We start from the raw sequence: 16,507 nt of genomic DNA on the forward strand, positions 1-16,507 counted from the left end.
TCCTGCCACTAAAGGACCTGGAGTGAGCCCCCCTTACCAGGGAAGGAGCCAGGCTTGGACGATCCCAGACGGGGAGTTTCTCTCTCTGCTCTTCGGGGCGCGCTTGGACAACTTTGCAGCCAGCTGCTGGAGCGCCAGGCGGCACCTGCAACTTCCCTCCCTTTGAACGCACCACCCGCAGCCTGGGAGACTCCAGCTGGTCGCTGGGGGAAGTGGAAATTGGGACCCCCCCCCACCGCCCGCCCCCCTTTTGCTGAGTAGCCCTCTCCCTGGTGTTTCCCAGCCTCCGAGCCCCTGTGAGGGACCCAGGCTTCGCAACCATCCCCCGTTCACACAGGACCTTTCCCAAGCGGATCCTGGCACCGCTTCTCTTTTCTGGCAGCGTGTTATCCGCGCCCGTCCCCGCCGCTGCGGCAGGTAGGTCGCTGCTCCCCCTGGCCTGCCCCTGGCTGCACGGATCGCCGTGGGGCTGGGCTGGGCGAGCGCGGCAACCAGCTGCTTGCCTTTCACGCCCGTTTTAAAGCCCGTAAAGGGGTGGGGCGCGGGGGGTGGGTGGGATCTGATCCTCCTTTAGCTGGCTTCGGGGGGAGAAGAGCCGGCTCGGAGCTGTAGCCCAGGCGCCTGTGACATCTACTTGGGCTCCTTTGAACTGGAGACTCCGCTGGGAAGCGGGGGCAGTTTATTTCCTACCTTGCTCTTGCAAAGAAGAATCCACGGACACGCAGGTAACCCTGCCCCCTTGTTTTTTTCCATGTGCCAAAGGAAGCCGGGACTGGAAGAGAGGTGTGTGGAGAGATGTATGGGGCTGGGGTTTGTGACATTCACCAGTGTCTATGGCCAGGCCAGTACTGGGGCACAAGGAAGGGGCACTGGAAAGATCTTTCTTCTTTTGCGGTCCCTTTTCATCTCCAGCTTGTCCTCAGGGATCCTGCCTTTGTCTCCTAAAAGAGTTAGGCACCTCTTCCATTCTGAGCTGGGCATCTAACTCCCTTAGGCTCCTTTGAAATCCCAGCCGATTGATGGCCAAATTTGCACAGACTTTCCCTCTGCGTCTTGCAACCTATTCGTGACAGAAAAGACTTTAATAACTGATCGGGGAGGGGGTGGCAAAGTGCATCTGAACTCACTTCGCCTGAGGGGGTAAAGTAAATAGGAGGCTGAGGCCAGAGTGGTATCAAGTTTGTATTAATAATGCAAATATTTTAACCATGCACAGTCTGGAGCTCCCATTTCCTTAAAACTTTCCTTCTTAGGGCAGATCGGAGATAACGGAGGAATTGTTTGCAAAGCCAGGTGAAAAGGACCTTTCCCCCACCCCCACGGGGATTTATGCATCTGTCTCTTTGTGGGGTCCTTGACCGGGGCTGTGTTGGTTGTTTTAATTGGACGTTTATATGAAAGGCATGGAAGTTCAAGCAGACAATGTAACTAGAGTCCCCGAGTCCCCACTAGAGCTCTTGATCAAACCTCCTGAGAATGTACGTGCTTAAAATAGTTAGACAGTTTATCTTTCCTAAAGGACAAGGTGTGGTGTGCGTGTTCATGCAAATAGCTCCGGATGGCTAAAAGTTGCTTTCAAATACAGCAGTGACTCAAGGAATCTGAGCCCATCTGCACACGTACATTGCATATGTGTTCATGCCCATGTACATATAAATGCATATATAATACAGTGACAAGTGACCCAGGCAGTCCTAAGCAATCACCTTGCATGCAGCAACAAATGGAGTGTTTGCCTAATAGAGGTTAGTTTTCAAAGGCAGCCCAAAGTTTTTTAGGGATGCTTTAAAGTGATCACTTAGAGGTGGGGAGAGGTGCCTGTAGAGGGGTTGTTGAAGCGGCGTATGTAGATCTTGTCATAGCAGACAAGCTCCACGTTGTTTGATCTTTGTAATGAGCAATGACCTGGAGAGGTTATAGCAACAGAATCTGAACAAGTGGAGCAAAATGCTAGTCACCAGTAGATAGGCAGGGACTGCATGAACTGCATGTGTTTATTGGGAAACAAATGCATAGAATTTTGCTTAGTTAGGGTTACAATCCAGGCAGAAAATATTTACTCTTTGCATGTGAGATCTAGATACATATTATTAATACTGTGCCCACAAGTATATGTGTGAATGCCAAACCATCACTGCTCATTCTGTGATTGTACCATTTAACACCTTTTCATGGATAGTTGCATGAAAGCACTTTCATTTACATGAATTATAGAATCACTGAATCACAGAAATGTAGGGCTGCTGGAATGACTCTCACATGAACAAGTGTATTTGTGTACGAAGAAAAGTATTCACTGTTCATTAATCACTATTCACTATTCTTCCATTTAAAACATTTTAGACAATCAGTCAGGGAGCAGAAATAATGCCATGTGACTTACGTGGCCACTCACACCCCAGGAACCATTAGTCAAAAGGGATAATTTATGAACATGCCAAAGTCTGAAACATTTTGTATGAATTATTCCGCAAAGACTTGCAAATTGCAAATATGCATTTATGAACATTTTATAAACTGAAAAGGGCACAGTTCATGGGATAATTTATCACAATGAATTATTTGTCCTGCTCTAATATGTGCATAAAATACATAATGGCCGGTCATGAGGGTGATAACACTAAAATTGTCAGCAGAAAAATATAATTGCTAAAAATTTGATACATTACCCAAAGCCAAAATGGTAACACATCGTATATTTGCCCTCAAAGTCAGTCAGTATCTGTGTTATCAACTAATCAGGTGAAAAAAGCTCTATGTTATTTATTTATTTAGAAGAAGAAGCAGAAGAAAAGGCTTTATTTTGTGAAAAATGGAGAATGGAACAATTTTTGTTTCATTAAAATTTTTCACAATTTTTTTCATTTTTTAAAAATTTTGTCAACAGGTTTTGCACATGTTGGTTTCACTTCATCCGAGGAGAAAAAAGATTTCTCTTGTTTTTTAAAATGTTTTTTCCAATGAGAAAAAAGGGACGTTTGAAAAAGTGAGAAAAAATTACTCTCTCTCATTTTCTCCCAACTTTTCCATCCCTTTTTCCATGGGGGAAAGGGGGGGAGAAGCAAAACCTGTGAACGCTGAATTTTAAAAAATTGAAAAATTTGCTAAAAATAATTGCGACTGAAAATTGAAAAATTTCCACAAAAATGGAAATTTCCATTTAGTTAAATAAAAAAGGGTTTTATTGCAAAATCTTTGCCCAACTCGGTTTATTAAGAGAGAGACAAGGTAGGTGAGGTAACATCTTTTACTGGACCAACTTTGGCAGAATGCGCAAGCTTTCGAGCTCCTCCTCAGCTCTGGGAAGGAAGCAGAGTGTGTGAGTTAAATACAAGGTGGGATAGATTGTTAAGCAGAAGGGGTAACAGTGGGAGGTCACTTGAAATGCAGTGGGAGACTGGGGGTTAGATTGATATGCATAGAGAGTTTGAAGGTTGCCGGCAGTGCTAAGGGCTTGCCTACACTGAAAATGCTACAGTGTAGACTCTACCTACGCCAACAGAAGGGTTCACCCATTGCCCTAGGTAATCTTCCTCCCAAGAGGCAGTAGCCAGGTCGACGGAAAAATTCTGCTCTCGACCTAGCACTGGCTACTCTGGGAGTTAGATCAGGGTATCTACGTCTCTCAGGGGGTGTTCACATTCCCGGGAGACATAGTTATACAGATGTCAAATCAGCCAGCTAAAAACAAGCAATGTTGGGCTTGAAATGTTAAAAGTTCGGTGAGTTTTTTGGGCAGGTCGTGGCCCGCAGGTTTTTCCTCTTAATTAATGGGCCACTTTTTTGGGGGGGGGTTCCTTTAGGGATGCAGGCAGCCTGGCTTACCCCCTTGTTCAGTGTGATGATGTTTACTAAGCCCTCTCCCCGGCAGGGTAGTTGTAATGAACCAGTGTCCCTGCTAAATCCCTGGCTTTTGGTGTCTAGCAGAGTTACACATTTATTATATTGTTTTACACCCCTGCCTACCTCAACACACACTCCTCCTAAGGCCAGATCCTCAGGTACTGTTTACTGGTACAGTTCCTTTGACTTCAATAGAGCTTCACCCGTTTACGCCGGCTGAGGGTCCGCTCCTTCATTTCAAGCCCCTCCTCTTGCTTCACCTGTTAAATGAAGAGCTGGATTTCCCTCTCTGCAGTGGAGAAGCAGTGAGCTCAGCTGTCCTGCCTCCCCATTCTCTTGTATTTGAGGGAGGGGGCAGTATCCTTGCTTCACAAAAGGAGCACTCTTAGGAGGAGTAGTGCAGCCATTTTTCTCCCCATCAAAACCAGTAGCTCCACTGGCACATTGTGGGAAACTTTGAGAAACAGTCAAAATTGAGGTACAATTCTACTGATGTGTCCTGGCTATTTGCCCAGCTGGTTTTTCTATGACTAAGACCATCACTTGCTTTAAAACAGGATCTATCTGGCAGGTTCGCATTTCATCTGCTCCTGCTGCTTATTCTTCACTGAAAAGCCATAATCTAACTTTCTGTTATCTTAATTCTCTTCACACTGAGTAAATTTGATGCTGTACAGAGAAGATTATGATTCCAGTTGGTGAATAAGCTGCAGGAGCCGATGAAATCTTTACCCACAAAGATTCTGGTTTTTATGCAACTTCTTCCTGATCTCTGTTGGTGACAAGTTTATGTCCTGAAGTATTAGGCTTGATAAGCCTTAGCTTTGCTATTGTAACTGTGGTACTGTATATAGCACAATTTGGAGCACGTACACTGAATTGCAAGCCTAATTTATGAATGCAGTTACCAACGCTGCACATTCAAACTGCACCGTTGAATTTGCAAATGGCCATTTGTGTGTCTGAATGACCATTTGCATGCACAAATATCTGATTTCATGCATGCAATAAAGGTAATTGTACATCCAAATCATGCACACAATTGGACATGTAAAGTTTGGAGAATCGAGCCCTAGCTTATTAAAATTGAAAAAAAAATTAAAATCCTATTTACTGCTCTTCTCTTTAAGCTGTTTATTTACCTTCTATATTTCTCTCAGCTTGGAGTATGAAAAGCAATAAAACCAGTTTTGCCTTTGCTTATAGTCATTTTCATCCTCAGGTCCTCAGGGCAGCAATGGATGGGTTTCAAATATATATAACAACCCCACATATATCATCTCAGAGGTTGAAACTGAGATCTTCAGCACTGAAACTGTATGAGTCTAATGGTGGCGCTCCAGGTGTAACTCCATTAGCTGGCAGCAGTAGTAGGTTCTTAGTAATGGAAACATTTCTCTAAATCTGAAATGTGGGTTGTACCAGCCTATGATCTGAGAGAACCCCTTGAAGGCAAGCTTTCTTGAATCCTTAAAAAACATAGCTTGAAGATGGGTGGTGAAATGGAAGTGACAGTACAGCAGAGAAGTAACTGCTGCTGGCGAGGGTGAGGTGATACCGATCTCCTGTCTAAAGCGCTTTGAGACCTACGGGTGTCAAGTGCTGTATAAGAGCTAAGTATTATTATTATTGATTCATTAAAGATGCTGAAATAGCAGATGGAAAGAGTGGAGCTACCGGAGTCTACAACAGCAAAACTCTTCTTTCTGTATAAAGATATGCACTGAAGAGCTATGCTTCCCTCCATGTCTTATTTTCTCCCCCAAAGAAGAAAACATCCTTCCCCAGTTCTCTACCCCATGCTCCCCTGGGATATGCCTGTCCCATAAAACCCGATAACCTCATGTTCCCTGACCATTTCCTTTTGTCTGCCAACCCAGCACATCTCTGTGTGGTGCCATTCTGGACTGTATGTCTATATTCCCCATCCCCAGCTTGCATTCCTGATGTGGCCTGCTTCTTCCTTCCCCAGATAGTTCTCAAACAGAGCGAGCAATTTGGAGGCTGGTCACATCAGAACAAGCCAGGGGAGGAGAACTGCTCCTGGCAAAGTGCAGACATATCAACTCAAGCCTTTCTCAACCTTAGTCTTGCCTTGATATCACAAAGCAGAGAGAAACTCAGAGCTTGAATGTCTTCAGATATCATCTTACCTGCTTGAGGTCTTGTGAATTTCCTTGTCCTCTGTCATTCCCATGGGTTTCATTACCAATTAGTGCATCTGGCTTTCAGCCCTCAGGGGGCATTGGCACAAAAGGCAGAGGTTCAAATTTTTTCAAGACTGCCAGAGCCAGCACACAAACAGGAGGGTTCTTAAGAGTTAAAACTTTGCCCACACATTCCCCCACTGGACGTGCTGAGCCCCGAGGTAGCTGTCTTTGTACCTCTCCCCCAGTAAGGCATCCAGATCTCAAATGTAGGGATGATGGTAGTTCCTTGTGAATTTAGCCAGCACTCAGGGTATCACGGATTGATGGAAATTTGTGAAAGATTTTGCGATAAAAATTGCAACATGATGAGTTTAGAAGTAGCATTTTATCATGTAAGCAACAGCTATGTGGTTTCCATGGAACCGAAAATACAAAATGCACCAGATAGAATCTAATAAGAGTGCCAGGGCTAAAACTCCTGGTTTTACAAAATAGAATAAAATAAAAATCTGTTGAGGAATCTCTAAAGAAAAAAATCATTAGGACCTTGTTTTTGCATCTCCACTGAGAGTCGTTTCGTCCAGCAGCACAATTTCCTTTCCCAACCATGCTGGGACACGGTCAGAACTGGCACCCCGCAGGGAAGAGTACCATTCACAGAAGCACCAGCCCCACTTTCTGTAGAACGTGGGTGGTAATGTATTTGGAGGCTCCTCAGCTAAATATTAACCTAGCCCACTCCTCTTTAGCTTGTGAGCTATACAATCTCAGAAGCTACTTGCCTACTGTATCTATCAAGGGTCTTCTATCAGGGCCATCACTGCACTGTCAAAAACACAAGGTAGTGTGGCCGTTCATCAGGTACAGAACCTGCAAATTCCCCTCCGATTTCTTTTCTCCCATACTTGCTATAGTTTCATAGAGTTTAGTGGCAGACGGGACCATTAGATCATTTAATCTGACCTTCTGTAAATCACAGGCCCTTAAATTTCACCCATTTACTCCTGTATGGAGCCCAGTAACTTGTATTTGGCTAAAGCATATCTTCCAGAAAGAGCAACCACTCTTGACTGGAAGACATCCAGCGATGAATACTCTAGCTACAGCATGTACTTGTGATCTTCAACCGCAGTCCCCTTCAGTTTTCTGTCCTAATCTTCGTGCATTTTTTGACTTCGCTGGCACATCTTCCCCAATTGCCAATGATAAAGCAGACTGTTTTCTTCAGACATGGACTCCGCACCTGCAAATTTCAAAACCAGAACAAACTATTTCCTACTATTACTGAGAGCTGGAGGAACTTACACTGTGGCCCGCTGTGAATGTAGTGGATGAAAGAGAGAGAAGTAATCTCCTGAGCTGACCGCAAGGTTCTTAATGTAAACTCTTCCGCAGTTCTACACTGTCTATTTTGCATCTCATTACGCTTGTAGTGATGGCTTCATAAACTAGCTAGGCAGAGTGCTCATGCAAGAGATACAGTAATAAATAACATCAGTGTGAGTCAGCCACAGTGGAGGCAGAAGCTTGGAAAAGTTCCCCCTACTCAGCTTGGCTAATAAACCTTAACTCCTACTCAAATGTGTGTGGCCTAGTAGATAGTGCACTGAGCTGAGAAACAGGAGACCTGCGTTTTGCTCCTAGCTCAACTACTGGGTGACCTTGGGCAAGTTGCGTCACCTCTGGGCCATGCCTTCCCCGCCTGCAAAAGGTTTGATAATGATGCTGACTTCCTTTGTAAAGTGGCTTGAGATCTACTGAAATAAAATGTTCTGTAAGAGCTGGGAATTATTATTACTGACTGTCAGGACACCCATTGAAGTCAGGGCTCACGAAAGGCGTTTCCTTGACACAGAGCTCAAATCATAAGTTGGGGTCACGCAGAAAGAGCGTACGGGAAAAGTTAATGGACTTAGGATTTAGAGCTGGAAATGAGCTGATCTGTTCCTTTCTAATGCAGTTTTTTTTGCATTCATGAGTGCCACATCTAGTGCTTTGTCTAGTCTTAAATGTCCCAGAACATAGGACTTCCCGTCATAGATATCAGTGAATTTATACTCAGGCTTTGTTTGCTGTAATGGATGGTTTTATTTTTCCCCACCTACACAGGTGCTGATGTTTCCCGTGGGTTTTCAAGTGGTTCAGGCAGACTGTAAGGGGCATCTGAATCTATCAGCTCAGATTGTTTGTATGTGAGCAGGCAGATCCGGGAAATATTTCAGTGGAATGAGCCTCAGCTGCAAATACGGTCTGGATTTTAAAAACACCCTTCTCCCCTTAGGCATTTAGATTTGGAATTTCGGTTCAAGCCTGTTGCTACTCACAATGGATTAATGCATAGCCATTACGGACCAGAATATAGCAAATGATGGCTAGATTTTAAACCAATCAGCAGCTATAGCTGAGCCCAGATTTTCAAAAGGCCTCAGCCCAGCAGGTTCTATTGTGACACTTTGGTTGCTAAAAACCCTTTGAAAATCTGGCCCTAAATTAATGGCTAATCTCTTTCAGTAGGAGCTCAGGTGGTTTTTCCACACTGGAAAGCAGAGAATTTCACCTTCTTTTTGGGTCCCGGAAAGAGGTGAGGCATAAGGCAGATGGGTTATAGAATCATTCAAATGACACATTGTCTTTGAATTGGCATGAGACGGTGCGCAGAAATTAACATTCGTGACCGGCAGTGCTTTCTTGGGAAAAGATTGCTCATGCTACCCACATGCCAGCACAATGTTATATACAATGGTGGGCAAAAAACAATACATAAAACTCACTTTTTGGTTTCAAAGCTTTAGAGTAGTGATGGGCTTGACCTAGAACTCTGGATCCAAATGCCCCTGAACTCTGGAGTGTTCAAAATCTGCATCTGTATTTGAAAGCTCTGCTTTTCAGGCGTATTCCTTTCCAAACAGCTCCTGAGGACGAAACCGAGACTTATGTGCCTCTATTGTGACGAGCTATTGGTCTGTTCCAGCTTGGTGATTAATCATAGAAAAGAATCATAGATTCTTATATTATTATTTATTGGGGATGCTGTATACCAGTGCAACACCTGCTTGATACAAAAACGATTGTTGATTATACTTGTAATTACGTTTATTGTACACTGAGCAATGCCTACAACAGATGCTTAATGTAAAATCCAGTTCTGGATGTTGCCCATCAAATGCATGGCTTTTCAAAATTCTTTTTTCTTCTCTTTCTTCTTTCCTTTTCTTATTTCAGGAACAAGATGGTTGTGAATCTTAATCTATCTCAGCCTTAACAAAAATTGGGAAAGGAAAAATGGATCCTTTATATTTTTCCAGTGCTTTTGGCATGGAGGTCAGTGCCCAAGATGTAAATTCCTCCTCACTGATGAACATGACGGGCAATAGGACTATGCCAGGACTGCCTGTGTCCAAAGACGTTCACACAGTTCTTATCTCTATCATATATCTCCTTGTATGTGCAATCGGACTCAGTGGGAACACCTTGGTCATTTATGTGGTTTTGCGTTATGCCAAGATGAAAACAGTCACCAACATTTACATCTTGAATTTAGCAGTAGCCGATGTACTCTTCATGCTTGGCTTGCCGTTCCTGGCTACTCAGAACGCCATCTCTTACTGGCCCTTTGGCGCCTTTTGGTGTCGGCTCGTTATGACCGTAGACGGCATTAATCAATTCACCAGTATCTTTTGCTTGACTGTCATGAGTATGGATCGCTACCTTGCAGTAGTTCATCCCATCAAGTCCACCAAATGGCGGCGTCCAAGGGTGGCCAAACTGATCAGTACAACAGTCTGGACTTTCTCATTCTTGGTGGTTCTTCCAGTCATTATATTTTCAGATGTTCAGGAACACCTTCACACCTGCAACATGAACTGGCCAGAGCCAGTAAACATATGGTCAGCAGCCTTCATCATTTACACATCGGTTTTAGGATTTTTTGGACCCCTGATGGTGATCTGCCTCTGCTACTTGCTGATCGTGATTAAGGTCAAGTCTTCTGGGGTCCGAGTTGGGTCTACAAGGCGCAGACGGTCAGAGAGGAAAGTGACCAGGATGGTGGTCATCATTGTGGTTGTCTTTGTGTTTTGCTGGCTCCCATTTTATATACTGAACATTGTCAATTTGATATCCACCTTGCCGGAAGAACCTGGGTTACTTGGTGTTTACTTCTTTGTGGTGGTTCTGTCCTATGCAAACAGCTGTGCCAACCCCATACTTTATGGATTTCTCTCTGACAACTTCAAGCAGAGTTTTCAGAAAGTTTTATGTCTCCGGAAGGGGAATGGTGTTGAAGATGGAGATCCAACCAAGCACAGGCAGGAGAACAGCAGCCGCTTGCAAGAAGCAATGCTAACCCAGAGAAACATGGAATTCAATGGACATATGCAGACAAGTAAGGTGTAAGGTCCTGGCTTGAAAAACTGTAAATAAACTGCAGAGCTGAAAAACTGGGGGGATCAAAATCAGAAATGAAACTGAAATCCTGAGACCCACAAGCTCAAACAAATGTACATAGATTCCCCCTCCCCCATGAAAGAATTATGGATTATATTGGATTCTGTGGAATGCCTAAGGCACTGTAGCTAAAGCAATCAGACGTGTTATCACTTTCTCTTTCTATATGCTGGGGACAAATTTACCGGTACATTCTGGCTGCTCTGTGCCATTCTGGTGATGCAAAGCAGCTGCGACCCTGTTTTAACCATCCTATTTGCTTTTTGGTCAGCAAAAAGCAGAGAGTGTATTGGTTCATTTGCCCCAAAGTATTCTCAAAAGTTTGTTAAGTGAATGTTTTATATTAAAAAAGGAAAAAGCACTGTTTCTTAAGTGGAAGTTTCAAAGGAACAGCTCACAGCACTAATTTACTGATCTTGGAAGCATGCGTATGCCATAGTTTTGAGGTGCTGCTTAACCATTTGCAGTGTTTTACTGTAATTAGTCCACATAAGAGACTCCAAACGCAGTGCCCAGAAGTGTCTCAAATCCCTTGAAAAAACCCCCCAGAAATAAAAATACCTTGAAAAAGAATTATTAAATGAATGTGAAATGGAAAATTCATTCATAGTGCGTATAACATTCTAAACCAAACTGCTTATGAAATGTAATGCCGTCACTTTATTACTATGTAAATGACAGTGATTGTGAAGTCCTGAAAAGCTGTTTTGTGTCTATTTATTGGCTCTGAATGTAAGTGTGGATCTGAATTTAAATCGTATTTTCAGAAATTAAAACAAGTTGAATTCCCTCTTGGCTAGCAGGCTGGTATCTTTTCCTACCATTCTAAGTCACCTCATGCTGAAATTGATACAGCTTTGTCCTTGATGCTTAACTTATCATAGAGCCAACTATTGTTATTATTTATTATTTGTATGACAGTAGGGCCTACATGCTACAGCCAAGATCGGGGCCCACTAACACCTAATGAGAGACATTATGCCTTGATGAGCTTACAATCGAAGTAGACAAGACAGACAGGAAAAGAGAGGTCAGTGACAGATCCAGGAAGGGCACCTCAGTGTCCTGAGTCCCAGCCCAGTGCCCTATCCAGTGGGCCAATTTGCTCCTCAGCCAAAAACGAGAAAGGAATACTGATATGCAGTGAGGAGCCGCCAAAATCTTAACAACTGGTTCCCTATAAAAAGTTCTGATTTAAGGGATGTGCCCCAGTATGTATTTTTTGTACCAACAGGGTTACCATATGTCTGTATTTTCCCAGGAGGAATTTTTAAAATTAAAAAATTCCTCCCGGACAGCGATTTAAGAACCAAAAAACCTGACCTGTCCGGGAAAATATGGATATATGTTAACCCTGCCGAAAGTTCTTTTTTAAAAAGATGGGCCTGAACTAGAAACGAGCTCCGTTTCACATGTGTGGGTCCCCGCTGCTCCCTGGGGGTGTGCTAGGGGGACCAGATGTCCTGATTTTATAGGGACAGTCCCAATTTTGGGGTCTTTTTCTTATATAGGTTCCTATTACCCTCCACCCCCGTCCTGATTTTTCACACTTGCTGTCTGGTCACCCTAGGGCGTGCACATGTGTGGGTCCCAGCTGCTCCCTGCCCCCCTCATTGAAGCAGGTGTGCAGGGTTACTGCCCTGGGAACTGCAGGGCACCAGTGGACGTGGGGCCAGCTGCAGACAGGGGCGTGGGGCAGGGCTAGCTGGAGGCAGGGGGTGCAGAGCTGGCTGGAGACCAGAGGGTGTTGGGCTGGCTGGAGACAGGGCAGGGGCTGACTGGAGGTAGGTGCTGGCTGCAGGCAGGGCAGGGGGGTGCAGGACTGGCTGAGGGCAGGGCAGGGCAGGGGGTGCAGCAGGGTCTGGTGCGGGCAGGGCAGGGGGTGCAGCAGGGGTTGGTGCGGGCAGGGGTTACGGGGGTGGCTGGAGACAGGGGCTGGCTGCGGGCAGGGCAGGGGGTGAAGCAGGGGCTGGCTGCGGGCGGGGCAGGGGGTGCAGGGGTGGCTGGAGACAGGGGCTGGCTGCAGGCAGGGGATGCAGCAGGGGCTGGTGGCTGGAGACAGGGGCTGGCTGCAGGCAGGGGATGCAGCAGGGGCTGGTGGCTGGAGACAGGGACTGGCTGCGGGCAGGGCAGGGCAGGGCAGGGCAGGGTGTGTGTGCGGCAGGGGCTGGCTGCAGGCAGGGCAGGGAGTGTGGGGATGGCTGGAGGCAGGGGCTGGCTGTGGGCAGGGGGTGCGGGGGTGGCTGGAGGCAGGGCAGGGGGTGCGGCAGGGGCTGGCTGTGGGCAGGGGATGCAGGAGTGGCTGGAGACAGGGGCTGGCTGCAGGCAGGGGGTGCGTGTGGCAGGGGCTGGCTGGAAACAGGGGCTGGCTGCAGACAGGGAGTGCAGAGGTGGCTGGAGCCAGGGGCTGGCTGTGGGCAGGGCAGGGGGTGGGCAGGGGCTGGCTGCAGGCAGGGGGTGCGGGGGTGGCTGCAGGCAGGGGCTGGCTGAGGAGAGGGCAGGGCAGGGGTACGGGGCTGGCTGGAGGCAGGGTGTGCAGGGGTGGCTGCAGGCAGGGGGTACGTGCGGCAGGGGCTGGCTGGAAACGGGCTGGCTGCAGGCAGGGGTGCAGGGGTGGCTGGAGACAGGGGCTGGTGCAGGCAGGGCAGGGGGTGCGGGGGTGGCTGGAGACATGGGCTGGTGCAGGCAGGGCACGGGTGCGGGGGTGGTTGGAGACAGGGGCTGGTGCAGGCAGGGCAGGGGGTGCGGGGGTGGCTGAAGGCAGGGTGGTGGGTGCTCGCGGGGAGAGCAGCTCAGAGCAGCCCGAGCAGCAGCACGCAGCCCAGGCCCAGCAGAGCAGCCAGGGACCCACCAGGCAGCAGCGGGAGCCCCAGGGCCGGGGGATCAGCAGCAGCATCAGGGCTCGTGCCCAGGGCCAGGCGGCAGCCCATGTGGCTCCCACAGCGCAGCGCCCCCGGTGGCCAGAGGAGGAATTACATCACTTCCCATCAGCGCCCCCTGCAGGGAAGCGGTTTAACCACCGGTTCTAAAACTGCTTCCAAATTTAGCAACCGGTTCGCGCGAACTGGCTCCAGCTCACCACTGCTGATATGCTGTTTTCCTCTTTCCAAACTAGCACCTTGGTTTTTTAATCCTGAAATGAGCTATTTATTTTGCCTAGATATTGTTTCTTGTCATTACTGCTGTTCAGATAACTGTCATCCTTCCATAAGTATGTTTATTTGTATGAAATAAAGGACATAGAAGCATGGAAGTAAGAGATAGAAAAGACCTATTCCAACAGGGCATTTACGCCAGCCCTTCAACCTTTACTGGATTGCTCCCTGCAGTACATGGGCCTTTTATGGCTTATCTCTGGGGAGCTTTGCTGAGCCCTAATACACCAAATAAATGTCAGCGTGATATTTGTACAAGCAACGAGACAGTCTATTCAAATAGCTGTAAACAGAGCATGATGATAACTTGGTCCCATTTATACTGCAAGGAATAAAATATTAGAAGAGTTACTGTAGAGTAAGAGGGCATATTCGGAGGTTCTTGTTAAGTTTTACACATACCCGCACATTTATTTTATGCGTATGATTTTGAAAAATAGGTTGGCAGCTTGAGAAACGTTTTTCCTTACTAAAGTGTAAACACCAGGTTGTTATTGTAGGGTTTTTCCAGGGTTTTAAACCACTGGGAGAAAAACTAAGTCCATACGCAAAACTATGAATTTTTGTGCCAAGCTAAGAGAGCTCTTGAGAAAAATGGAGACAATGGACTGGATTCCCTGTTGGCATAAAGAGGCATCGCTCCATTGACATGAAATGAGCAATCTTGAGTTATGTCAGCTGAACATGCATCCCAGGATTATTGTCACAGTCTTTCACTTTGGGATCCTAACTTCTTATTGGGGCGAAGATGATGCCACTTCTTTGTGGAACGAATTGGTAGGTGTTCCAAGTGAACCCGTGTCACTCAATGATTGCCTATTCTGTTCATTCCTTCGGAAGCATCTGGCATTGGCCACTGTCGGAAGACAGGATATTGAGCTAGATGGACCATTGGTTTGATCCCGTGTGGCCGTTCTTATGTGCTTATATATTTAGGTCACATATAAGACCATGACCACATCTAGCATTAAAGATCTGATCCAAATCAATGGCAAAACTCCGATTGACTTCACTGCAGACACTGCCGAAGTCAATTGATTTTAGGAGACTTTGGGTCAGGCCCTTATTAAAAAGCTTCTTATTTCAGCAGAGAGAAGCCACAGATTGAATGGGCTTGGAGCAGCATTATCCACTGATCCCTGGATGTACTGGGTGAAATCCAGGCTGCAGTGAAGTCAATCGGAGTTTTGCCATTGATTTCAATGGGGCCAGAATTTCGCCTATGTACAAGTTGTTATCTGAACCCTGCTGCTTATCCAAATTCATCTCACATGCTGTGTTCCATTCAGATATCCGGGGCTCCTGGGAAGGGAGAGTAGGGGGCTGCGGCTACTGGGAGGGAGTGGGTGTAGGGGCTCCTGGGCCCGAGTGCTGGTGCCCGAGCGGGTGAGGGGAGGGTCAGGAGGGGCCACAACCAGTGGCTATTTTCTTCTGTGCCTCAGAAGAGTGTGTTTGCCTAGGGCTCAGAGATGGGCTAATCCGGCCCTGCATGTGGGGCACTGGGGGGTTGTGCCTAACCCTACATGCCTGTGTGTGTGCTGGGGCAGGCATGTTAAGGAGCCTTCCCCCCTTCTTTGACCTCATAGAGAAGCCAGGCAGAGTCTTCTTCTCCCAATGCACAATGACTGGGGGACCCTCGAGGCACCGCTCTGGGAGTGGGAGGAGTGGACTGAGGATAAGGCCAGGGCCTTGCATCCTGCATGGAACAGAATATGTTTCCCCCAGTAACAGGATATATTGTGAGGCAGATACCCCCGGGGGCTCAGACAACGCCTCTGGGAGCTGCTACCATTGTGTAAACCTCCCTCACGCCTCTCTTAGGCAGTCACTTGAAACCATAATGCAGACCTGTGTCAACTTGTTGATTTATTCATGCAATGTACATATATTTCCTGAGTTTTCAGGACATCGCAGGCAACCCTCCCTTAGCTACATGGACCAATGAGCGCACACATTTTATTCCCGTTCCACCGTTTCCATCTGCTGCCACCAGGTGATTAGCTGGATATTCCGCACTGGTGTCATGCTGAGAAAACCTGTTTAAGGCTACAGATATGTTTATAAGTGACAGTAATAATGAATTACCCCACACAGGGATGGCGTGAGGCTTAGTGTTTGTAAAATGCTCTGCAAACATACAAAGCTACGCAGTGCTAGTCAATGTGCACGACTAAGTGGTATGAAACATCAGCATCTACAGAGTAACAGCTGGGGCCACCTTGACATGGAGGAAAGAAACAGAGTTGGGTGCACAAGACTGGTAAAGCTGAGTAGCTCTGGTGATCAGTGACTTGCCTCTATGAAGCCAAATACTAAAATGGTCATAATAAGTTGGCAGGGTGTTGGTGGGTTCTATTCCCAGCTCTGCCAGGGCCTGCTGAGTGACCTTGGGTAAACCATTTCGGCTCTCTGTGCCTCAGTTTCCCCATTTTACAAATGACAATCATCTCCTTGGTAAAGTGCTTTGAGATCTATGGATGAAAAGTGCTATACAAGCGGCAGGTATAATTTACTGAGTGCCACCAATGTGCATGGTGCTGTACAGAACACAGAGAAGCCAAAGTCCCTGCCTTCAGGACCTTACAGTTTAGGAGGCCAAGACAACATCCAGTATCCCAGGTAAACAGGGAATGAAAGGTGTTGCCAATACAGTGTTGCCAACTCTTGTGATTTTTCTCATGAGTCTTGCAAAGTTTTTTTTAAAAACTCCAACTGCTGGAACCAGGAGATGGCTTGAGAATCTCAGCTTTCCTTTAAAACAAAAAGGTAAGTTTCTAGCCCTCATGGTTGTGAAGAAAAGCTTGACGATGGAGGGGCGTCTGGGCCAAATCTGAATGAGGGGCAATGCCACCTTGCACATGTGGTCACAGCACTGCTCAGGTTTGGGGCAGCTGCTAGGCTTGCCACCCTGCC

The 16,507-nt window shown here is 46.7% G+C and overlaps 1 protein-coding gene across 3 annotated transcripts; it reads left to right on the top strand.

Moving 5' to 3' along the window:
* The first annotated feature begins 367 nt into the window (after positions 1 to 367).
* Positions 368 to 11,114, top strand: SSTR5 (somatostatin receptor 5). Of its 3 annotated transcripts, none has more exons than XM_074964552.1 (2): positions 368 to 417; positions 9,216 to 11,114. In XM_074964552.1, exon 2 carries the CDS (start codon positions 9,276 to 9,278, stop codon positions 10,386 to 10,388), a length of 1,113 nt encoding a protein of 370 aa, XP_074820653.1. In that variant the 5' UTR covers positions 368 to 417; positions 9,216 to 9,275; the 3' UTR covers positions 10,389 to 11,114. The 3 variants fall into 3 exon arrangements, with proteins under 3 accessions (XP_074820653.1, XP_074820652.1, XP_074820654.1); XM_074964551.1 differs by lacking the exon at positions 368 to 417 and adding an exon at positions 592 to 725; XM_074964553.1 differs by lacking the exon at positions 368 to 417 and adding an exon at positions 755 to 783.
* Positions 11,115 to 16,507: the final 5,393 nt, after the last annotated feature.

Source organism: Natator depressus, chromosome 10 (assembly GCF_965152275.1).
Source record: "Natator depressus isolate rNatDep1 chromosome 10, rNatDep2.hap1, whole genome shotgun sequence".
NCBI lineage: Eukaryota > Metazoa > Chordata > Testudines > Cheloniidae > Natator > Natator depressus.

Excerpts from the sequence above, each read along its gene's own strand:
- SSTR5 (XM_074964552.1), top strand. The coding sequence starts at position 9,276 with ATGGATCCTTTATATTTTTCCAGTGCTTTTGGCATGGAGGTCAGTGCC.